We start from the raw sequence: 23,685 nt of genomic DNA, 5'->3' as shown, positions 1-23,685 counted from the left end.
GGGCATTTACACAAGTCCAAGGTTAGTTGGGGTCCTTTCTCCATTACTTATTTTTGTGACCATTGACTGAAACACTGTTTTCTATCTTGTTTCATAAGCCAGTGAGAGAAAACTGACCTGTGTAAAACATAAAGCCTGTTCTAATCCTTACAATGCTTTCTTTTCTATAATTAAAGGTGTCAAGTGTGACTTGTGGAGGTAGGTGGTACATAGTCACAAATTTCTGAGGAAGTGTCCCTCTGGCTTTAGTCAAGAAAACTCTGATTCTGGGTTGTGCTGGAAAGTAGTGCATTTTAATGTAAAAAATAATTTTGCTAGTACAGAACTATAGCCATGGAGGCTCTAAGCAGAGTCCTGAGTGAGGGGAAAAACAAGGTCAATCTTCTCTGAGCTGGTGTAGTCAGGGATGAGTGAACTACTTTGTCTACTTATTTTCCTCCAGATGTGCACTCCTGGAGGAAAATAAGATTTCTACAGTGATAGTGAAATTTCAGGTAGGTAACTGCATTTCAGATAAGGTCTAATAGGAGAGGGTTTCAGGAACAGTGGAGTTATACTGTCTACTTAGGAGGCTAAGGGAGAAGAAAAGGAATCAGAAACAAAAAGGAAATACATATGGGGTTACTGTGTTGTTCTTTTTACATTTTAATGGAAAATGGAATGTATTGCTGTTGTTGTGCCAAGTTGCAAGACCACCCCCAAGAAGACCACCGAGATTCAGACACTCCGAAATGCAAAGCAAGGCAAGGCTTTATTTAACGAGCTGCCAACTCGGGCCTCGTCCTACCCACCGACACAGCGGAGGTTAGGAGGAAGCCTCGAGCTGTGATTACACAGGGCTTATAAAGGCAAAGAACAAGGTTACAACAATCAGCTGTGCAAGCAAGATTAGAACACAGGTACAAATCTGATTGGCTCAGGGTTCGATTCTAAAATGGGGTTCACGTGGTGGGGCCTGACTTCAAAGTCTGGCACCTCACTGTGTCTGTGGATTTTGAGTGTGCTTTGTATCTTGATCTGTTGTTTAAAGATGATCTTTTCCAAAACACCTTCTCTTCCCTACTCTGCCTTGGCCAAAACACAAATTTTATGCTGGAGGCCAGGCACTGGTGATTCACACCTATAATCCTAGCTATCCAGGAGGCTGTCTAAAGAGCACAGTTCAAAGTCAGCTGGGGCAGGAATGTCCTTGAGATGCATATCTCCAATTAAGCACAAAAATACCCAGAAATGTCACTGTAGCTCAAGTTGCAGAGTGCTAGCCTTGAGCAAAACAGCTCAGGGATAGCACTTAAGCTACCAGTTCAAGTCCCACAACTGAAAAAGAAATTTATGCTAGACTATAAGCACTCCATGAGGATTATGCACAAGAAGTTTCAGGGTCAGTTTGGGGACTTAATCTGTGATTGAGAGAATCTGCTGGGTACAACTCTTTTTCATGTATATGTTTGAACCTTGAGACATTATTCTAGGATGGCCTCGTCGATGTAGGAGAAATACTCTTTTCACTTTGATCTTTCAAAATGTGTTCCAGCACTTTAGTTGTTTTTCTCTTTTTGATTACACTTCATTTAAAGGCCAATTCCAGGGGTGAGTAGCAGATATTTAGTTTCAGCTTAGTATAAAACTCCCCTGTCCTGAGAAGAGAGAAGGTGAAACATGTCTTGGATACACATCCACCTTAGACTCTTCACCCAATCATTAACACTGGGTTGAGTTATTTTGCAGAAAGCCAAAGGTCCTACCTCAAAATTCCTCCTGTAATCATTTCCACAGTTAGGCTTTCAAAGATTTCTACCTTTGTATTGAAAATTTTAATTCTAGACTAGATTACTGTAGTTACAGGGTAAAGGATGTTAATAGACACCTATGTGGGTCTGTGTTACAAAGGATACTGGTATATTTGGAGGGCCATCATCACTAGTGGCAGTTAATACCATCTGAAGTCCTGATCCTGAAGAGTCTGTTCTCCAGAAATCTGAGGATTCAACCAAGAAGCTCCAGTTCACTGGCAAGCAAGACCCCAGTGTAAAGGATAAAATAGAGAGAGCAAGATGGTAATTGAACCCGTTTCTTCCTGACATTAACCTGGAATGATGCACTCAGAGTAGCTGGGAGGGAAAGAAACTAGGATGTTAAGAATACTAGGCACTGAACAAGGTATAATCATAGGATTTTCCCTAGACCCTCAGGGACAAACCTAAGGCCTCCTTACACTACCTTGAGTACTCATATATCTTGTCTTTGTCTACTCTCTAGGTCATTTGTCCTCCCTGTAACTATCAGAGTAAAGTCTCTGTGTTTTTTCTTCTTCCTTGTAACAAGTCTTACCCCAACTTCTCTGTCCCCTCCATGAATTTTGAAATTCATTGTTGGAACTCAGATATCCTTGTAGGAAATCCACATGACAGAAATCTCAGCCTTTGACAGGATCACCACCTGGGTCCTTCATAGCTGACATTCTTTTCTCTCACCTCTGTATGAACTCTGGGCAAAACCAAGCAATTCCTTTTTAGTGCTCAGTCGAATTGAAAAGTTGACATTACAGAAGGGATTGAGGTGGGAGGGATGGGGGAAATGATGAGAGGAGTGACGTTGACCAAGATGCATGGAACTTATAATTGGCCAATTTGGTGAAAAGGCTCCCTTAGATGCAGCACTGCCTCCACTGCTCTGTTTTTATCATTCTTCAGTGACAAAAATAATCCAATATTTCACATGAAACCTTTTTCTTTTCTTTTTTGCCAGTCCTGGGCCTTGAATTTGGCCTGAGCACCTGTCCCTGGCTTCTTTTTTTGCTCAAGGCTAGCACTCTGCCACTTGAGCCACAGCGCCACTTCTGGCCATTTTCTATATATGTGGTGCTGAGGAATCGAACCCAGGGCTTCATGTATACGAGGCAAGCACTCTTGCCACTAGGCCATATTCCCAGCCCATGAAACCTTTTTCAAAAGTCTCTGAATCACAAAACAACCTGGTGGTGGGAAGGCACTGCTGGAGGTATCACAATTCCAGACTTCCAGTTTTGCTACAGCTCTATAGTAATGAAAGCAGCTTGGTAATGACACAAAAATAGGTCTGAGGACCAATGGAATAGACTAGGCTAGAAGACCCATAAGTAAACCCATATACCCATAGCTATTGAATATTTGACAAGGAAGTAAAAAACATAGGCTGAAAAAAGTCTCTTCAACAAATGATGCCGGGAAAACTGTATATCCATATGCAGAAGAGTAAAACAAAATCTCCCTGTTTGTCACTTTGTGCTAATACCATTTCGAAGGTATCAAAAACCTCAATGTAAGACCCAAAACCTTGAATGGTTTGGGGTAGGAATAGGAAGAATCTTAGAACTTACCATCATAGGGAGGAAATTTCTGAATAGAATTAAGGGGCTTGGCAAATCACAAAACTGACAAATAGGATTACATCAAGCTAAAAAGTTTGTGCACACAAGAAAGGGTGTACTTGCTAAACTAAAAATCACCCTGTATGAGAGAAGGTCTTTGGTAGTTATATATCTGACAAGGATCTAATATCAAGAATATATGGACTGCAGGTTCTTTGGGACATGATTCTGCTTGAATTTGCTGGCTTTCTAATACAGACTCCCAATTCGACCTCTCAAAATTGTGGCTGATCAAATTCCCATGTTAATATTTGGAGACCCTAGGAAGATCCCAGTGCCAGGGGCAGGGGGGGCACTTGGGTTCCTTGAAACCACTGGCAGATGACCTCAGCAACTGGCCTGCTGGAGCATGGGAGCTCCGTAGGGGAGGTGCCCCCTGAGACATCCCAGGACCCTATGGCCTTTCTGCCACTCCTGTAGTCCGTGGAAACCTGATATGCCACTAAATCTTTTTGGAATCACTCAGGAGACCTCTGGATGGGAGTTTCTGTTTTTCTCTGTTTTTGTTTTCTGGAGCTTGATATCTTGATTGTTGTAGAAGGGGATCAGATACAATAAATACTGCCCTCAGTGCCCCACAGGCCCCTCAAGGTTTGAAACATCAGCAGAGGGGTTTGGTTTGGTTTTGGTGAGTTAACTCATGGTGAGCTAACTCATCTGGTCTTCCTGAATTTGATTTTTTGGCATTGTTCCTCGTCACATGGTCCTGACAAGGATATTCATCTGGTCTTGAGAAGACACCTGGTATCATTTTGTCTGTCAAGCTGTGTCCTTCTGTGTAGTCTGTTTCTCATGGTAGCACTAGCTTTTCTTTCTCTATTCTTACAGTGCTGCACCAACTGTGCTTGCGTCTGTCTCTAATAATATGGTTCTTCCAGGCTGGGAATATGGCCTAGTGGTAGAGTGCTTGCCTTGTATACATGAAGCCCTGGGTTTGATTCCTCAGCACCACATATATAGAAAGAGCCAGAAGGGGCACTATGGCTCAAGTGGTAGAGTGCTAGCCTTGAGGAAAAAGAAGCCAGGGACAGTGCTCAGGCCCTGAGTTTAAAATATATATATATATATATTGCTCTTCCCATAGTAAGTCCACTGTCCCCCAGTATATGCCTAAGAACTTTCACTGGGGACTTTGGGGGAATTCTAGGGGGTCGAGTTAATCTCTCTGTGTAATATAATTTGACCTCAATATAAATTGGTATGTAAAGTATTCTAGTCTAAAAATGGGTGAAAAACAGTATAAGGCCACATAGTGGGTTAAGGGTTCAGCTTCATGGGACACCCCCCCAACTCTTCCACCAAGCTTACCCCTTCTCCACCTATCTAGGAAATATTCAAAGGTCAATTTGTATGTTAATGTGCCTTCTAGCAAAGTTGTCAAGCATATTCTGGTTTTGGTTATCTAAGTCTAGGTTATCTGTGAGAGCAAGAGATTTTTGTTGGTAAAAGTATTGTTTTAAGTTTTTGTTTTTCTAACAATGACCACATGGTTCTATCATATGAGGCAAAATAATGTCATTTGCTACTGGAATTGCAGAAAACTTATATGGCCAATTTTCATTTTTAAAACCTAAGCACACTTTAAGGCCTTGTACGTGTGTGTGTGTGTGTATGTGTAAATATGTTCAAAAATAATCTAGTATTTTGATTTTTTTTTTAAAAAAAACCTATCAGTGGGCTGGGGATATAGCCTAGTGGCAAGAAGTGCCTGCCTCGGATACACGAGGCCCTAGGTTCGATTCCCCAGCACCACATATACAGAAAACAGCCAGAAGCGGCGCTGTGGCTCAAGTGGCAGAGTGCTAGCCTTGAGCGGGAAGAAGCCAGGGATAGTGCTCAGGCCCTGAGTCCAAGGCCCACGACTGGCCAAAAAAAAAAAAACCTATCAGCATGGTATGAGAATATTGTATGGTCCCTCGGATACAAATCCAGTCATGAGAAAATAGAGAAGCCACAGTTTGATAGATTGAATTAGGAATCTTTATTAGAAAGCCAGCATCTGCAGGTAGACTCCTGTCTCAAAGATTTGCAGCCAAAAACAGAGGTTGAACAAAGCTTTTAAAGACAAAAACCACATGTTTGAGTGGAGCTGCTAAGCTCAACAAAAGCAGACCTTATTTGGCAATAGGCACAAGTACAAGCAGAAATACCCAACTAGGGGAGCCATCTGAGATTTTCCATTTAGGGAAATCTTAGAGGCTACTCAGAGCTGCGTGAATCAAGTCATTTAGGGGAAACAAGGCCATCATTTTCTGAAGCAAAGTTTTCCTAAGGCTATGACATCTGCATTTCTCTGAAGCAAATCTCTCCTATCTCACTTTGAGCTAGGCATCTGCAATTCGATGAATGGCCTCTCTTACCTCTAGGCTTTTCAGCACTGGGTGGAAGGAGACTGGGTGGAGAGCTCCCTCCACCCAGCAAGGCACCAGGATGTCTGTGAGAGCAAGGTGACATTACTTGGACCCACCCTCCCTACTCCAGTGCGCGCACGCACACACACATATGGTATGTGGAGGGAAGGATTCCAATATTGTAACTCCTCTAAACAACTAATTTACAGCTTGATGAAATTAAAACTAGGAAGCTGGAACATGCATTGTCAGGAGGAAAGTAAAGTAAAGGAGAGGAAGGCAGACAAAGAAAGGAAGGATGGGTAAATATAGTCATAATATTCACTGCACATATGAACTAGGTAAATTGAGATTAGTTATGCTGGGAGAGAAAGGAGAATGAAAAAATGGTTGAGGATCAAGACACTTTGTACTCACAAACTGACATGTTAAACAGAAACCCTTTGTACAAATTCTTTTTTTTTTTTTTTTTTTTTTTGCCAGTCCTGGGCCTTGGACTCAGGGCCTGAGCACTGTCCCTGGCTTCTTTTTGCTCAAGGCTAGCACTCTATCACTTGAGCCACAGCACCACTTCTGGCTGTTTTCTATATATGTGGTGCTGGGGAATCAAACCCAGGGCTTCATGTATGCGAGGCAAGCACTCTTACCACTAGGCCATATTCCCAGCCCTGTACAAATTCTTTTTTTTTTTCTCAAATTTTTATTATCAAACTGATGTACAGAGAGGTTACAGTATCATACGTTGGGCATTGCCTGTACAAATTCTTAAGGGTAATAAAAAATAAATGCATTTGGATGAAAACACTTTGTAGAGTACGCACTGTTCCAAAGGTGTTTTTTTTCCTAAAATTCTGAGCACCAGTGGGTAATTCACATTCATACCTATAGTCCTAGCTATTGAAGGAAACTAAGATCAGAGGATCTCAGTTCAAAGCCAGCCTGGACAGAAGTCCCGAGACTCTTACGTTCAATTAACTGCCAAAAAATCTGGAAGTGTAGCTGTGCCTCAAGTGGTAGAATGCTAACTGTTAGGTCCTCTCCTTGAGGGCTACATGCAGATGCCCCCACCTCATTAAGTCTCCACCCAGTTACCTGGGTAACCAGCAGACCTGGAGGCAGTTACCTCCCCTTTCCCTAAGGTCACCTCCTAATCCACCTGGACATACCCCTTGCCCCTGCCCTAAATAAAGCAGGGCGGGGGTCGATCTCTCTCTCTCCCTTCTCTCCGGCCATGGATCATCTTGGCCACAGGCCAGCAGTTCGGTAATAAACTTTCTCTCCTGCCTGAATACCACGTGGCGTTCTCCTTTACCGGCTACCTACTTTAAAAACCTAACACTAACCTTGAGCAAAAAAAGCTCAGGGACAGTGCCCAGGCCAAGTGCAAGCCCCGGCCCCAGGACAGCCACATATGCACACACACACACACACACACACACACACACACTGGATAAAAACCAGAGTTACAATATAAACTAGTTAGGTCTTAAAACAAAATGTAAAATATAGAGCTTATAAAAATTTTGTGTGTGGCAAGGCTGGCTATAATTTAAAATTTAAACGGCTTTGCAAATTCATGATTTAATGCCCTAATGAAAAACAAGCACCCCAGTCTCTTTTTCTATAATAACAAGGCTATTGTAAGGGTATTCATCTGCTCTTAATCACCATTTTCTTAAAACAACTGGCTTTAAAAAAGATTTTTTTGCTTACTCAAAATACTTTCTTGTGGGCTGGGGATATAGCCTAGTGGCAAGAGTGCCTGCCTCGGATACACGAGGCCCTAGGTTCGATTCCCCAGCACCACATATACAGAAAATGGCCAGAAGCGGCGCTGTGGCTCAAGTGGCAGAGTGCTAGCCTTGAGCGGGAAGAAGCCAGGGACGGTACTCCGGCCCTGAGTCCAAGGCCCAGGACTGGCCAAAAAAAAAAAAAAAAAAAAAATACTTTCTTGTATCATAGCAAGGTAAGCAACTATTATTTTAATTCTAAATAGACTGCCCACATGGCTGCAGCTGGCGTTCATTGCTTCACTGCCTAGGCCATATTCTCTTGGCCTGTAGCAGGCACCTCAGCTACTGAGTATTGCCTATCTAGTGGGATAATCCAGCGTGCATTACTGAAGGTCTGGGCCATTCCAGTCTTTTAGGTGAGTGTAGTTTGTAGCAACTGTTATCACAAAAATGAAAATACTCCCAAGTGGCCAGCTGGCAGCCTTTTGTCCATATCCCTGGTGAATTCAAACCTCTAAAACCAGCAGCACCCACCCAGGAAGAAACTTTTGCTGACAGGTTCCCAGGCCCATGAGTCCTGGCTTAGAAGTGAAGTGGAACCCCAAAATAATTTTCTAGCTGTATCTTTATGATTGTTGTTATTTTCTTTTATTTTGTTGTTTGTTGACATGGTCTACCTGAAGTAAGGAGACTGAGTCTAAGTAATGTCACCTTGTTCTCAGATTTCCTGGTGCCAAGCTCTCTACCCAGAAAAGCCTAGGAGTGAGAAAGACCATTCATTGAATTGCAGAGGCCTATAGCTCAAGATAAGGTAGCTCTGCTTAAGAGAAATGCAAATGTCATATCCTTAGGAAAGCTTTGCTTCAGAGAAAGCTGGCCTTCTGTTTCTTTTAAATGGTCTGGTTTACTTGCTTCTGCGTAGCCTCTAAGAATCTCACTACATGGAAAGCTTAGGGCATACCCACTAATATGGGAAGAGGTTAGCTGACCCCTGAGCTTATACCTGAGTATGTCCTAATAAGGTCTGCTCCTGTGAACTTGGAAGCTCCACCCAACCATGTGGTTTTTGTCTTTAAAAGCCTCGTTCAGGATTTGTTCTGGGCTGCAGAGCTTTGCAAGAGTAGTCCCTCTGCAGACCACCAGTGTTCCAATAGCCTTCAAATTCAACCTTTCAAAATATGGCATCTCTGTATCTCACTAACTGGATCATCTTACAACATTCCTATGTAATTCAGGCTAGCCTGGAACTTGTCATCCTCCTGCCTTAGCCTCCCAGGCTAAACATGAGCTTTATGCCTTGCTGTTATGATTGATATCTAGTTTCATTGCCAGAGCATAATCTGTGCTTCAGCCCATTTTTAACTATACATTCTTTATAGCCCAGCACATCTGCATTTTTTGTTCTACTGGGCTTGAAAAGGATATAGGGGTGGTTTATGCCTGTATTTATAGCTATTCATGAGGCTGAGATCTGAGGATTGCAATTCAAAGCCAGCGGAGGCAGAAAAATTCAAAACACACTTATCTCCAGTTAACCATTAAAAATGCAGACGTGAAGGTGTGGCTAAAGTGATAGAAAGTGAGATAGTGAGTGAAAAAAGCTAAGCAAGAATTTAAGGTCCTAAGTATAAGCGCCATTACCAGTACAAAGAAAAGGGAAAGAAATGCATTTTATACTCAGGCATACTTTGCCCAAGGAAAACCAAAGGGTTAACTATCTTGTTAAAACCTTCTCTAGTTCCTTCTCATTTGTAATTTGCTTATTCCATTCATTACAGAGAGATGTGTAAAAATATGATAGCACGCATGCATCCGTGGGAGTCCCCAAACTCAGCTTCCTGTTGCCCTGTAGCTGGAACTGGTCTCTCTGGAGCCAGTCTGGACTTCAGGCTCGCAGAATGGCTGAGGCAAAGGGGAGAAGACATGTGAGCCCAGACAGGAGTTTCCCTAACTCAGTACCAACCAGGCTCACCAATCTCACCCTGTCGCACCGCCCCTCCCACCCGTGGTCTCCTGTCCCATATCATATACATACCCTCAGGGACTATATGCAGATCTTAGACAAAGAGTGTATATATATATATATATATATATATATATATATATATATGTATATATATATATATATCTTTAGCCCTGTTCTCTTCATTTGTCATGATAGATCAATTAGGTTTCTTCCTTTCCCTTTTTTACTCCTACTTCTCCATGTACTATGAGGAAATGGGCTTGTGGAAGCCTTCTGTCTGAAAATGTGAAATTATGTTTCCCTGCTACCTGATTGAGTCCTTCCCACTTGACTCTTCAAGGAACCAGACTTACCTGGATATTCCTTCTGCCAAACCCCAATCCCTGAACCTATGAAAGAAACCAAGGGCAAGATCAACATCAACTGTCATGAGGGTCTGCCTGAGTCCTGAGGTGTTCTAGCCAGCTTATAGAAAAAAAAAAGTTCAGAGAAAAGTCATAGCTGGAGTATTTGTGAAAGAATTGTTTTAGGAAAGATATAAACATGGTAAGTGTTGTGTTGATGTGACAATGTGAAAGTACAACAGGAAGACACAGAAGACAATCGCTGTCTATTTCCTCAGAGTAACCTAAGGATAGGATACCATACATCATGCTCCTTTAGTAGTTAAGAGATATTTCCCAAGAGGCATGCTTCCTATCACACAAAGGCTTGCTCGGTAACACCGGAGCACTAGGTGGATGGAGCATGGAGAACATGGGGGAGGGGCAGTTATAAAGAATAACTTATAACAGTTGTTATGACCTGGACACTTACTTTTCCCAGAGACTCAATGGGGTGTTTGAGGAAGGGAATGAACCCATCAAGTCATGCTATGTAGTGGCAGCACTCTGGCTACCAAGGGGAGAAAGGAATAATGGGAAGAAGAAATCAGATCGGGGAGAGTCTTGGCATTAGACTACAAAATGATGATAATAGATCCAACTAGGATGAAAGCAATCAGATGAGAGGAGGTAGTAAGAGGAGCAAAGAGCCAAACTTAGGGGGTATCAGTGGATGAGAAGACAAAAGACAGAGTGTCTGACTTCTGACTTAAGATACCAGATTTGAGAAAGGAACAAGAAATAAGAGGGCTGAGCAAGCAGGCCACAAAAGACTACTGAGAGATGGAGGCAGGGTGGGGGCATTAAACAACACACCCTCAGAATGCAGAGGCAGGAGAGTCACTTGTTCAGATGGATGCTTAGGGCCTCCACCACAGCTCAAAGGGTATACAGTACACAGAAAGACCTGCAATCCCTCCCTCCAGGCCCAAGGTAGTAGAAAGGAAAATGGACAAAGAGGGAAGTCCACACTAAACATTTCCAGGGTGGTTTGCTGATAGGAACAAAAGGATTAGAGAATTAGGAAGGGATTTTATAGGACTCAATCCTACTAGCCTAGATGTAGGCACTTGACCATTCCTTACTATGAGCCCAGAATAGCACTTTGTTTTTTGTTTGTTTGTTGTACAAGTTCTGGGTTTTGAACTCAACCATGCTGTTGCTTGGGGCGGGAGGGTTTACTCAACTTGAGCCATGACTCCAGTTCTGGCTTGTGTGGTGGATTTATCTTCCCCAGCTGGCTTCGTGCTGCAATCCTTAGATATCAGCCTTCTGAGTAGCTAGAATTATAGATGCAAGCAACTGTCTCCTGGCTCACCTCTTCACTTTTGAGGATATCTGTGGTGCTAGGAGATCAGTCCAGGACCATACAAAGTGCCTGTCTCTTCTGCAAGACATGAGATAATGTGAGAATCACTGCTTTGCTGCTTCTGACATCCTCTGATTTTTGGAAGAGTTATGTGAGGTGCAGAGGAAAGAAGCAGGTGCTTCTGGATATCTGTAAGGAGAGGAAGAGCTAACCTGGAGAGGGTCAGTGGCAAGGGGAAGCTAACAAGTAAAAAAGAGAAAAGGAAAAGGAAGATGAAGACCAGCAGGACCCTTTTAGGGTTTGGAGACATCTCAGTGCTCACAGAGAGCCATCAGAGGGCACTCTAGGCATCCTCCATATCCTTCCCACTTCACTCCCTTCACTTTGAAGCACTAGCAGGGAGGCACAGTGGAAGACTGTGTAATCACAATAAAACATATCTACAAAAGTAGAGAAAGTAAGAGGGAATATTAAAAGATTTCAAGCAAATGCCCCACTCCCAACAATAGTCTGAGAGGGCATATGTTTGTACTCTGTAGTATGGGAGGAATATCCCACAAGTGGCATTGTGGAGCAAGGTCATTTTGTGCCCCAATTCCATGCTCACCAGGCGTTCTTAACTTGCTTCCCTTATTTATCAGATATCAAAGGACTGTTCATTTCCCATAAGAAAAGAGTTTCACTAGCAAAAATTGGTACATTTGCATTTTGGTAATTGTGTCTACATTGTGTGAAATTAGTGAATATGCACTGGCTCCTAAGGAAGTAAGCAATTCTTAGCAAACCAAGACCACTTGGTTTTTACCTTGACCTCCAAAAAGTATTAGTAGCACCTGGCTAGCATCCTGTCCAGAATTTCTCTTTTCCATGGTCACTGGGAAGGCCTAACATTAAATCACTGCAAACCTTGAGCAAGTCTTCTGATTGTTTCCAAATCTGCAACTAGAAGGATCAGAAGTGACCATCTTCCTGGGCCTTTGCAGCTAGCTGTGACAGCATTTCTTCCTCTCTCTGAAGTAGGTGCTGTAAGCATTTTGTAAATGATGGAAGGAGTGGCATGGGAAGACATGGAAAGCACAGACTGGTGCTAAAGATGGAGGAATGAGATCAGTGCCAATTAACTATACAGGGTCACTTGGAGATGGACCTGTGATGTGTGTAGTTCTTTGCTACATATGGCAGTGTTGAAAGAACTAAGAACAGAAAATTAAGTGTTTCAGAGTTGGGATTACATCTCAGTAGTACAGCATGAAACTCTAGGTTTGATCCCCAGCATCACCAAAACTATTTCTTTCAAAATGACTACAATAGCCTGGTGCCAGTGGCTCACACTTGTAATCCTACTGAGAAGGCTGAGATCTGAGGATCACAGCTCAAGCCAGCCTGGGCAGAAAAGTCCCAGTGAGACTCTTATCTCCAATTAATCACTCAAAAAAATGGAAGTGGTGCTGTGGCTCAAGTGGTAAAGTGCTACCCTTGAGCACAAAGAAGCTCAGGGACAGTGCTTGGGCCCTTAGTTCAAGCCCCACAAGTGACAAAAAAGAAAAACTACAATGTAATAATCAACTGCACTTCATAATTTAACTAAATATCGGTATTCCTTATACTTCTGAGCCCCACCAGGCTATAATAATATGACATTATCCCTCCATGTTATATTATAGCTAAAGATACGGGAAGGACAGACTGTTACCTGAAGAGTTGGCTCTGGCACTAATCTCAAATGTGACAAGAAGATAGAGACAGAGAAGCAGATGTGCCATGTAGGCCTCTGGTCTACCTAGAAATGATGTTCTCCATGCAGTTAATAACTCCATGTGAGCAAGAAGTGAACATATATTAAAATATTGCAACCGAAATAAATTATTCCTTGCTCAAAATGAATGTTAATAACAGAATCTCTTATACAACAAGAAATATTACACTTTTAAAAAACAAAATGAAGTCCAACAGTTTGCATACACAGTAAAACATACAAAGTAACTACCAAGCAAGGGGCTTCTATTATGATATTTGGAAAAGAAAGACTTAAGCCAAAAGCATTAAAAGAACTAAAGGATTTACTGAAAAAGCACATTTCCCCAATATATCACTATTAAACAGATATGCCTCAAATGTCATATCTATTTATTGATCATTTATACTTTGTCTATTTCTCAAAAGAAGATTTGAGAAAACTGTACCACTAAAATAGCAACAACATATATAGATGAGAAGTAGAAAGTAAAAGTGAAAATAAACTGGAGATAGCAGCATATGCCTGCTACTCCTAGCTATACTCAGCAGATGAGACAGAAAGATCACTTGAACCCCGAAGTCTGAAGCCAACCTGGGAAACCTACTAAGACTCTATATGAAAAGCATAATATTAAAACAAGCTGAGTACCAGTGGCTTATGCCTGTAACCCTAGCTACTCAGGAAGTTGATATCTAAGGATCAGGTTCAAAGCTAACCAGAGCAGGAAAATTCATGAGATTCTTAGCTTTAATTAACTACCAAAAGCCAGAAATAGTGCTGTGGCTCAAAGTGGTACAGTACCAGTCCGGCACAAATGCTCACTGACAGTGCCCAGGCCCTGAGTTCAAGTCCCAAGCCTTATACAATATATAAATAAATAAGACAAAATTAAAAAAAAAAAGTGAGCCTGGTACCTGGTCTAGAAGTGAATCTGTGGCTCAAGTGATAAGAATACTAGCCTTGAGTACAAAAGCTCAAGGATAGCCCTCCGTCCCTGAGTTCAAGCTCCAGGGCCTCACAAAGAGAAAAGGGAAGTTATATTAGACACTTAGAAATATTGACACCACAGTATAAGATATAAGCAGCAATAACCTAAGCATTCGTGTCTTAGAAATGTTAATAACACGTAGACTAAAAGAAAATTGCCAATACAGTATTACAACAAAAAGTAGTACATGTTAACAGAGAGCAAACAAAGCTATAACTCTGTGAAAGAATAAAGCAAGGACCAAAGGCCCTACATATACTAGCAGTACTAAAAATATGGTTAACCATATGTGAATAATTAATCTTAGAATTGGAGTAGAGAATAACTTTGACAAAAGAGTAAATGTGGCGTGCGTCCCTGCCCGGGCCTCGGCCTCTCGCGCTGCGCCGCACCCCCGCCGTCCCCCCCTCCCCCCGCCCCGGGCGCGGGGACGCGGGGGGGGGGGGGGGGGGGGGCAGGGGGCTGCGGGCTCCATCCAGGCCTGGGGTTGCCTCCTGGTGTTGGTCGCCCCTCTCCCTCTCCCCGTCGGGTGGGTCGGTCGGTCGGTTGGGCAGCGAGTACAAAACTCCCTACCTGGAAGACCTTCCACCACTGCCTGAGTACGAATTGAGCTCCTCTAAGATACCCGAGGAAGTGGATGATGTTTATCTCATTCGAGCGCAAGGATTGCCTTGGTCGTGCACTGTGGAAGATGTACTTAACTTTTTCTCAGACTGCAGAATCCGAAACATTGAGAATGGAATACATTTCCTCTTAAATAGAGATTGGAAACGAAGGGGAGATGCCTTGAGATGGAGTCAGAGCAGGATGTGCAGAAAGCCTTAGAAAAGCACCAGATGTACATGGGCCAGCGGTATGTGGAAGTCTATGAGATAAATAATGAAGATGTAGATGCCTTAATGAAGAACCTGCAGGTCAAATCATCACTTGCAGTAAATGACGGTGTGGTTCGTTTGAGAGGACTTCCTTACAGTTGCAATGAGAAAGACATTGTAGACTTCTTTGCAGGACTGAATATAGTAGACATTACCTTCGTGATGGACTTATAGAGGGAGAAGAAAAACGGGGGAAGCCTATGTGCAGTTTGAAGAACCAGAAATGGCCACCCGAGCTCTTCTAAAACACAGGGAAGAAGTGGGAAACCGATACATAGAAATTTTTCCAAGCAGAAGGAATGAAGTTCGAACACATGTTGGCTCTCATAAGGGAAAGAAAATGGCATCTTCTCCTACTACTAAGTACATAACTGAGCCAGAAATGGTATTTGAAGAACATGAAGTACATGAGGATATTTGACCTATGACAGCTTTGAAAGTGAGAAGGAGATGGAATTGCCTAAAGAGATGTCAGAAAAGCTTCCAGAGGCTGTGGATTTTGGAACTACGCCTTCAGTGCATTTTGTCCACATGAGAGGATTGCCTTTCCAAGCCAATGCCCAGGACATTATAAATTTTTTCGCTCTGCTGAAGCCTGTGAGGATCACCATGGAATACAGCTCTAGTGGGAAGGCCACCGGAGAAGCAGATGTGCACTTTGATACCCACGAGGACGCTGTTGTGGCTATGCTCAAGGACTGCTCCCATGTCCAGCATAGATATATTGAGCTGTTCCTAAATTCATATCCAAAAGGGAAATAAGACTTCCATGGACTTCAGATGATAAGGGTAAAGCGAGAAGCATGTCATTTGCACATCATCCTTGGACATGGGATATTAAGTTCCAGTTTATTGGCAGCAACTACTAGAGAAAGGATTTGGAGATTTTGGATTTATTGCTTATAAGAAAAATTCATGGTGCATTGTTTAAAAAGATAGTTTGGAATTATGAAATAGACTACAAGTTTAAACTTCTGTTGAAACTGTCCAGGATCTGGTTAAGAAAATATGGTCTTTATTTTACATAATTAAACAGGTTTTTTTTCCCTTAGAGGATTTGCTACCAGTTGTAAAGATTATATATGAGCACTATACTGGAAAGTCCTTTTCCTCCCATTTCAAAAGTAATTGTTCAAGGTTTTGTTTTTGGCCTGTGAATTGAGAGCTCTGATATAAAACTTCTCATGTAAAATAATGATTTATTATAGCCAAACACCAACACAAGAGAAGATTTCAGATCTTTAAACAAGTATGGTCTGGCAAAACAGTTTTAGTTTTAGCCGTATTTGATTGCATAAATAGGGGTAGGAATGTTACCAAACAAAAAACGAAAAAAAAAAAAGCAAACCAGGTTAGTGAGTGCTAATAACAACTTGGCAGTCTTCTGTTTTCATAGTTTTGTCTTTCTAAGCCTTATGCTGAAGGCATTTAACATAGGTGCCTGTGAATTGTGGGAGAAGTCTAGTCTCAGAAGCTGTATGAGTGACCTCCTTTTGGTTTGCGGGGAGCTGTAAGGGTGTTTATTAGTCTAGGAATTGTGTAAAGCGATATATCAAGGCAGTCCAGCCTGGTAAAGACAAAATGGCTTCACTTGAATTTAAAACAGCTCTAGAAAAGAAAAAAAATTGAATTTCCTCATTTGTTTTTTCAATGGGTAGCACATCCCATATTTTAGAACAAGTAGGGGTGCCTTGCTTAAAAAATAGTATTTACTGTATAATTGTGTGAAGGTTTTATGGACAAAACTGTATTTCTGTCACACCGTGGCAGTGCCTTCTGCTTTAACATTAAACAGCATGTTATTTAAATATTGGAGATAATGGCTGGCTTCAACATGTAGTTATTAATAAACTTAACTTCATGTGCACCTGTGTAGGAGAATGGAAGTCCTGTATACTTTCCTTGCCTTGTTCCTGTCCTCAGGGTGACAGCTGCCACCAGGACATGTAATTCTAGTTCTTAAAATTGAATTTTCTGAGATTCTGGAGAAGTGATACCTGGAAGAGAGATGATGTCTTCTCTCAATATAAAACCATCTTTGATTACCAGCTAAAATATGAAATCACTGCACTGTAAGCAGTAAATAAAGGAAGGCTTGTTTCAGGCTGAAAAAAAAAAAAAAGAGTAAATGTGTGAATGCCTACGTATACAGGTGCCACTGGCTCACACCTGTAATCCTATCTACTCAGGAGGCTGAGATCTGAAAATTGAGGTTCAAAGTCAGCCCAGGCTGGAAAGTAATTCTTCCCTCCAATTACCAAAAAGTCAGAAGTGGACTAGAGGTCCAAGCACTAGAACACTAGCTGTCAACAACAACAACAACAACAAATAGGGACAGTACCTCAGCTGTCATGCCCCAGAACCAGCACCAAAAGAAAAGAAAAGGGAATGAAGAATGCCCATGTAAACCACTACAGGACAAAGGAGGAAAATGAAAAAATAAATAAAACAACTCAAAAGATACTTAAGCTGAGCATCAGGGGTTCACACTTGTAATCTTAACTAGTCAGGAGACTGCGATCAGTAGAAATATAGTTTGAGGTCAGCCTAGGCAGAAAAGTTTTCTTGACACTATCTACAAAATAACCAGCAAAAACCTAAACTGGAAGCATGGTTCAAGTGCTAGAGTGCCAAATCATGAGCATGCAAGCCAAACATGTGCAAGGCCCTGAGTACTGGGGGGGGGGGGGGGGGGGAGGAGGGGAAATGCTGAAAATATGATCTGGGATGATCTCATAACTTTATAGCATTTGAGAACCTAAATAAAATGGTTATTTTTACATAATAAAACAGTTAAAGAATTTACCATCCAAAAAAGAAAAGTACCTAGTCTTAAAAGGTTTAGGGACTTATGCCAGGCACTGGTGGCTCATATCTGTAATCTGAGCTACTTTGGAGGTTGCAGTATAAAGATCATGATTCAAAACCAGCCTAGGCAAAAAAGTCCAGGAGACTCTGATCTCCAAAACACCAGCAAAAGACCAGAAGTAGAGCTGTGGCTCAAGTGAGAGAATGCCAGCCTTAAGTGAAAAAGCTAGACAAGAGTGCGAGGCTGAATTCAAGCCCTAGTACTAGTGCGCACACGTGCACAAAATAGAACCTGTTAACACTGCAGGTCATTGTCTTCATCTCCTTGTTATAGAAAGGAGAAAGAAGAGAGAAGCCAAAAAGTGCATATTCCAAATAATGAGAGCAGCATGAAGTGAACTGAGAAGCCAGGTGTGAATAGAGCAGGCAGCCAGCAGAGGGCAGCATGAACTTCATGTGGCTTATCATGAGGTAAACCAGATTGACTCAATCAAGATTGTATGTGCAGAAAAGCTTCCAAAAGTTGGCTTTAAGGAGAGCAATTATATGTGCAAAGTAGTGCTTTAAAACTATTTCGAGCTGGGCCCTAGCTACTCAGGAGGCTGAGATCTGGTTATAACAGTTCAAAGCCAGCCTGGGCAGGAAAGTCCATGAGACTCCATCTCCAATTAAACACCAAAAAGCTGCAAGTGGTATGGTGGCTCCAATTATAGAGCACTAGCCTGAGCACAGAAGGTCAGGGTCAATGCCCAGGCCATGAGGTCAAGCCCCAGTACTGGCACCAAAAACAAAATCAATTTGAAGCCAGGCACAATGGCTCATGCCTTCTAACACTAGCTACTCAGGAGGCTTACATGTAGAAAGTCACACAGTTCACAGCCAGGTCTGGCATAAAGTTCATAAGACCTCAACAAAAGATAAGTGTGGTGGTACACACTTTTTCTCCCAGCTCTGTGAAAAGCATAACTAGGTGGGCTGAGGTCCAGTTTAGGCCTGGAGAAAGCAGGGCCCTATTCAAAAAAGTACAAAAGCAAAAAAGAGCTGAGGACATGACTCAAATGATAGCGTATTTGCCTAGCAAGTACAAGCTCTGACTTCAAACCCCAAGACTACCATTTAAAATATTTTTAGTGTAATTTGATCAGGCATGGTGATAACATATGTGCAGTCCTAGCTACTTGGAGGACAGGGGCAGAAGAATTAAGAGTTGGAGGCCAGCTTAGAAAAAGTTAGCAAGTGATAAAGCACCTGCCTGGCAAGTGTGAGAAGTATGAGTGAGGTCCTAAGTTAAATCTCTAGCATTTAAAAAAAAAAGTGCTGGTGGTTCATGCCTATAATCCAAGCTACTCGGAAGGCTGAGATATGAGAATCTGAGATTCAAAACCAACACAGGAAAACAAATCCAAGACCCTCATATCTCCAACTAACCAGCAAAAAGCCAGAAGTAGAGGTATGGCTCAAATGGTAGAATGCCAGCCTTAAGTGAAGAAGCTAAGGGACAGTACCTGAGCACTGAGTTCAGTCCCTCAGACTGGTACCCCCCAAAAACAAATCAGTTTGGAATGTGTAGAAAAGGCAGCCACAGATAGACCTTAGATAGGTAACAAATGCTCAGTGGACAAGGACAGGCCTTGGTTAAGGTGGAATGGGAGTGTGAGGAGGTAGATCTTTCAGGGGCCCCTTCCTGATGCTACCTCCTGTTCCAACTCTTATCCCAGCATTCTTTCCTTCTTTCCTTACTCCTGACAAAAGACTAAAGACTTGGGATATTAGCTAACTGCAGACAGTGGCCAGGACTACCTATAAGGAAGGCTCTGGGGCCTTCACAGTCCAACGGTTTCTAGATGACATGAGGTTGTCGGAAGTGATCAGGACTCCCACTGTGATATTTCCAACCTAGCACACACATCAAAGTTCAAACCTTCTGGCCAACCAAGCCCCACTTACTAAGGAACAAAAACAGCTCTCCCATGTTGATTCATCAAAACTATGTATAGCTGCCATAACTGCCGCACTGAGCTTCTGATCAGCTAAATGACCAGCATCATGACGAATTCATGTCATTCCAACCATTTACTTTGTTAACACTTCAAAACAGCCAGGCTACCTCTTTCTCCACTATCTGGGGGTTCAGAAGGGTGGGGAATAGAACTGCATTAAAGCAGCTCCATGGTGGAACAGTTGTCTATACATAAAGCCCAGAGAGAGGGAGAGACAGAGCTCCTTTGGCCTAGAGTAAATGCTTATCATTGGGTCCAGCTCATTGCCTAAGCCCATACCTGAGACTCTGGGAGCTGGAAACTGAGAACAGCTCCAAGCTCTGTTCTGTCAGAGTGAGCAGGCTGACACTGGAAGCTGCAGATGCTGCCTGAATGCCAGGCACAGGCCTAGCCACAAGTGTACCTTATAATCACCCAGAGAGCTTTTTTGAACATACAGTTGTTGGGGCCCACACCCAGGGATGCCAGCTGATTGGCCCAGTTGAAACACAAGCAGTAGTACTTTTTAAGCTCTCCTGTGAACCTGTTGGCCAGAAAACAGAAAAAACACAGAAGCTTGGACAAAACATCCTGGAGTCTCAAGATGAGGTCCAGAAGGAAGCACATGTAGGTCATTTCTTTGGTCAGTAAGAGAATGTGGAGCAGAGCTCACTCAGGGTCTCCATTCTCAGCTATCACCCATGATTGCTACTGCCAAAGCACTTTTGAGCATGAATATATTCTGAATGGGAGCCACCAACCCTTAGAGATAAAAGGTCACATTCTATCCTCAAACAAGGAAACAGAGCCTTGGGAAGTTACAGGACTTAAGGTCACATAATAGGAGGAAGCAGCAGCGGGATTTGAACCCAGACCTTCTGATTGAATCACACCCTTCCACCAAATCATCAGCTGCCCACATCCCTACATTGGTGAGCAGCGGGGAACCTGTAGAATCATCAGACTAGAAATGGGCTCAAGGCACATTGTGATCTTGGGAACACTGGGTTTCAGGGAGGAGCTGTTAGCTGGCACCAGTGCCATAAACATCTTGTGGCCACCATCTGCTCTTGTGACATAGCATCTGACAGAATCCACCCTCCTTCCAATAAGAGGGTGAGACTGTGCTCTGGGATCCTATACTTCTACCCTCAATCCTCAAAGCAATCCTCCAGATATTCTCTGCTCTGTTAACCTATTTTGTTTGTCCTTGGTGCCTGACCCAGGTAGAGATTCTCCTTTCCCCTCTACTACATCTACATTTGAATCCATTTTCTTCAGCCAACTCCAGCTGTGAGCACTGTTTTTGCCTTCTTGGGAAGTCCCGGGCTTAGGCCTGATTTCAAATGCCATTTTCCTGAGTCTAACTCAACTCTTTTCCTCAATGTCTGTGCTTCTTTTGGGCTGTGGAGAAGAGTGAAAGAGAGGGTGAAATGAAGGCTTGGGAGTTAAATGTGAGAATGAGAGAACTGAAGCCAGCTCTGTGTCTGTGGCTTGCCTCCCTGTAGTCCCACCATTCCTTTCATGCAAGAAACCTGCTAAGTGTGGCAAGTTTAGCAAGATGCCTTCCTGCAGGTGGGGCTGTCCAGGAGGGCCTCGTGGGCCTTTTTTTCTCAGGGAGGCAGGGAGAGTCATAGAGGCAAAGCTATATAAAGGCTTCAAGCTATGATGCAGTTTCCCCTTCTATAGTTTTTTACCAGCATGGATTTTCTGATGCCTAATCAGGTGTGAGCTTCCCAGGAAAGACTTGCCACACAGATTACACACATAGGGCTTCTCTCTGGTATGGGTTTTATAATGCTCAATGAGGGCCGACCTGTGCCGGAAGGCTTTGCCACACTCACAGGTGTACGGCTTCTTGCCAGTATGGATCCTCTGGTGCTGAATCAGTGCGGAGCTGTGGCAGAAGGCCTTGCCACACTGACAACACTCATAGGGCTTCTCCCCAGTGTGGATCCGCTGGTGCTCAATGAGTGAGGAGCTCTGGCTAAAGGCCTTCTCGCACTTATGACACTTGTAGGGTTTCTCACCGGTGTGGGTCTTCCGATGTTCAATAAGGTTGGAGCTCTGGCTGAACGCCTTCCCACATTCTTCACACTTGTAAGGTTTCTTCCCTGTGTGAATCCGCTGGTGCCGGATGAGATGGGATCTGTGACAGAAGGCTTTCTCACAGAGGTCACATTCGTGGGGTTTCTTAAGGGTGTGAATTTTCCGATGCTGGCTCAGGCCTGAACTCTGGTTAAAGGCTTTCCCACATTCCTTACACTGATAAGGTCTCTCTCCCGTATGAATTCTCTCATGTTTTCGGAGACTAGAGCTCCGGCTGAAATCCTTCCCACATTCTCTACACTCATAGGGCCTCTTCCCTGTGTGGATTTTCTGGTGTTGGGTGAGGGCTGAGCTCTGGCGAAAGGCTTTCCCACACTCTTGGCACTGGAAGGGCTTCTCCCCAGTGTGGATGATCTGATGTCGGAGAAGGTGGGAGCTCTGACTGAAGGCCTTCCCACACTCACAGCACTCATACGGCTTCTCCCCAGTGTGGATGACCAGGTGTCGGAGAAGGTGGGAGCTCTGGCTGAAGGCCTTTCCGCACTCGTGACAAGCATAGGGCTTGGTGGGATGTAGGCTTCTGTGAGGTGCATTAAGTTGTGACTTCACCCTGCCTGCTTCCTCTTCTCCACTGTGGATTATCTGACACACACTGGGGTCTGATTTCTGAAGGAAAGTTTGGCCAAGTAGCTCCTCATCTTGAGGTTTGCCTCCAAGGGTAATGCTCTGATGTGGAATAGGGCTTGAGCACAGGCGGAAATTCCCCTCATAATCCTCACATTCCACATCTTGCTCTCCAAGAGGGATCTCCTTATAGATGACAGCCATTTGTTCTAAGCCTCCTTCATGAAGAAAAGGGTTCCCTAAGTCCTCACTTGGGAATAGTTCTTGCTCAATCTCTAACTTGTCCTCAAACATAAAGGTGTTATCAAACTTGCTTGCTGGGGGAACCTCCATTGTGAATCTGGTATCACTGTCAATGATCAGATGTCTTTAAAAACACTCTTCTTTGGACCATACTTTTCCATGGTAAGTCTATGGTAGAAAAGACCAAATGATGGTGAGATACAATCTTACCCCTGATAGGATGCCAAGTTTCACTTACTAAAACAATTACAAGAAAGACAGGCACAACCAAGGGTCACATCATGGTGTCTAGACTGGTTTACAAAGGGGGAGTAAAACAGGAAGTGAAGCCATTGTGGAATAGGGGGACAAAGCTTCTGTCACTGGATGACAATGATGCTGTGGGTAGCTTTGGTTAGGAAAGACAGAGAACATACTCCTCCTACCCTAGGTTAACCACTGCCTGACAAAATCCTAGACCCTCTCATTTTTATCCTACCTGGCCTGGCCTTACCACTTCCTGAGGCCTCATGCAAGGAAGGGATCTCTGCCCTTTGTCCTCACTGTCATTAAGCAAGCAGCTCAGGTCTCAGAATGACTCCCCAAGATGTGTTCAATACTTGCTTCCTAATCAACTGCTTCTCTGGTCCTCACTATATGTACACTAGAAGCAAGTATCCAAAACATAAGCCTGACCTGCATCATTTTTCTTCTCAGGGTCTCTTGGTAATCAAACTACCTCATACCTGTCTGGCAATTCCAGCCCTGTCTATAGCTCTCACTTTTCCAACCTACTAACCATCCAGCTTAACAATTCATTTGTACTGCTTTAATTTTAATTTTAATTTTTTGCTTGTTCTGTTTCTTGCCAGTCCCGGGGATTGAACTCAAGGCCTGAGCATTGTCCCTGGCTTCTTTTTGCTCAAGGCTAGCACTCTGCCACTTGAGCCACAGATACACTTACGGCTTTTTCTATATATGTGGTGCTGAGGAATTGAACCCAGGGCTTCGTGTATATGAGGCAAGCATTCTACCACTAGGCGATATTCCTAGCCCATGTACTGCTTTTAAAAAGTCCTTGTCCTGTTCTCAGATTGCCACTTGTTGGTCTTTCCACATTCAGTCCAAATGTTTCTCCTTCTCTGTACCCTCAGATTCTGGACTATCTCAGGCATGCTTGCCCATCCCCCCTTCCCCTGAGTGCGGAGGGGCTAGATACAGTCTGTCACAAGTTTACAAGACACCTCACTT

General features: G+C 43.2%; 2 protein-coding genes across 2 annotated transcripts in view; one reads left to right on the top strand and one right to left on the bottom strand.

Moving 5' to 3' along the window:
* Positions 1–14,671: 14,671 nt before the first annotated feature.
* The window catches only part of LOC125349433 (G-rich sequence factor 1-like), a 111,075-nt gene continuing 102,061 nt past the window's right edge, over positions 14,672–23,685 (top strand). The window contains 1 exon segment of the mRNA XM_048343579.1: positions 14,672–14,778. Within this exon segment, the coding sequence (XP_048199536.1) occupies positions 14,714–14,778 (65 nt within the window). The 5' untranslated portion in view covers positions 14,672–14,713.
* Positions 19,021–22,692, bottom strand: LOC125349431 (zinc finger protein 70-like). The gene has a single exon (XM_048343576.1). The coding sequence runs from the start codon at positions 22,543–22,545 to the stop codon at positions 21,223–21,225; it is 1,323 nt and encodes a 440-aa protein (XP_048199533.1). The 5' UTR covers positions 22,546–22,692; the 3' UTR covers positions 19,021–21,222.

Source organism: Perognathus longimembris, chromosome 3, assembly GCF_023159225.1.
Source record: "Perognathus longimembris pacificus isolate PPM17 chromosome 3, ASM2315922v1, whole genome shotgun sequence".
In the NCBI taxonomy this organism is placed as follows: domain Eukaryota; kingdom Metazoa; phylum Chordata; class Mammalia; order Rodentia; family Heteromyidae; genus Perognathus; species Perognathus longimembris.
This window is presented reverse-complemented; position numbering and strand designations above follow the sequence as displayed.